We start from the raw sequence: 1,479 nt of genomic DNA on the forward strand, positions 1-1,479 counted from the left end.
TTCACAGTGAAAAAATAAGGCAACAGTTCGAGTCTGTAATCCAAAAAGGGCAGTGCAGTGATACGGTGGCTTCTCCCCGTGGTGACAGTGCAGTGACAACCCAAAACAACTCCTTGTGCCCGCTCCTCCTTCGATCCCTGGATCCTGGAGGCAGATGAGAAAAACACACGCACGGTAACGAAAAATTTCTCTCTCCTTCACAAACTAGGTATGCTAATCGCGACTACGCTACCCGGTTTAGCTCAACGTTCCAGCGTTGGTTGTGACGCGACTGCACCGTTAAATAGGTCTGCTTCGGATTAGTAGTAGCCGGCGAAGTGATTAAGCACAGGTGCGACGATTCCAGCTCAGGATACTCCCTCCGGGTCAGCTGCCGTTCCGTGCCACGGCTTCCGGAAGTACACGTTCCAGCATACAAACACACATGCACAGGATGGAGAGGAGAGCACCACAAAGTACACACAAACACAACAAAAATTGGCAAGGCGACCGGTGAGGACCGTCTAGCCGTGACAAATACGGTACATGGAAAACGCAAACCAGCGATTGTCATCTTTTAGACTGTGCTGCACACTAAATTTCAACAATGGATACACATAGAGGCTTGTTGAAAATTAAAACAAACAAGATAGAGAATTATAGATACTCTTACTGATTTTACCTTCATTTGCATATTATTCAAATCAAAACCTTCCCGAGTTTTACAGAACAATATAAAAGCATGTCATGATGAATGTGTGAATGACTCAATAACCTTTAACTATCACTAACTTGGTATGGTTTCTTGTTTGAATAAGTGATTAAAATGCATCAAAAAGGAGAAGTAGTTTCTATAAAGACAGTATCAATTGGAGTGCATCCTGCTGACAGCTTCTTTCTATTCTGACAGGATGGTGACCAACTAATTATGTACAAATGATCAAATTAAAATCCCATTTTACCACATTCATTTTTCAGAGTGAATTTGGTGCCTTCTTCCCCATCACGTATTTCTTTGTATTCTTCTCAGGTTTCATTAAGATTATATAACATTTAGGTATGAAGATGCAAATTAGCAGTCCAAAACTGGAAGCAAGTATGGCAAAAATTTCTACAGCAACACTGAACTTCCCTGGGGAGCTGACATATGATGGGACAAATGTAATCCATACTGCACAGAATATCAGCATGCTGAAAGTGATAAACTTGGCTTCGTTGAAATTATCGGGTAGCTTTCGAGCTAAAAATGCAAAAATAAAACATAAAATAGCCAGAAGTCCTATATAACCAAGCACAGCCCAAAAGCCCACAACTGAGCCGAGAGCACACTCCAGAGTGATCTTGTCTTTAATTTCCTTAAAATTCTTAAATGGAAAAGGAGGAGAAGTTGTTAACCAAATGATACATATGTTAACTTGTATAAGAGTAAATGCTGTAACACAGAGTCTCTGCTGTGTCTGCCCAAACCATTTTTTAACATTACTACCTGGACGTGTAGCT

The 1,479-nt window shown here is 41.0% G+C and overlaps 1 protein-coding gene across 1 annotated transcript in view; it reads right to left on the reverse strand.

The window, feature by feature from the left end:
- Positions 1 to 770: 770 nt before the first annotated feature.
- Positions 771 to 1,479, reverse strand: part of LOC121812832 (extracellular calcium-sensing receptor-like) — a 7,696-nt gene continuing 6,987 nt past the window's right edge. The window contains exon 5 of the mRNA XM_042215923.1: positions 771 to 1,477. Coding sequence (XP_042071857.1) covers positions 954 to 1,477 — 524 coding nt within the window. The 3' untranslated portion in view covers positions 771 to 953. The remainder of the gene's footprint in view (positions 1,478 to 1,479) is intronic.

This window comes from Haplochromis burtoni, unplaced genomic scaffold (assembly GCF_018398535.1).
Source record: "Haplochromis burtoni strain Fernald_Lab_line unplaced genomic scaffold, NCSU_Asbu1 Contig_872, whole genome shotgun sequence".
Classification (NCBI taxonomy): domain Eukaryota; kingdom Metazoa; phylum Chordata; class Actinopteri; order Cichliformes; family Cichlidae; genus Haplochromis; species Haplochromis burtoni.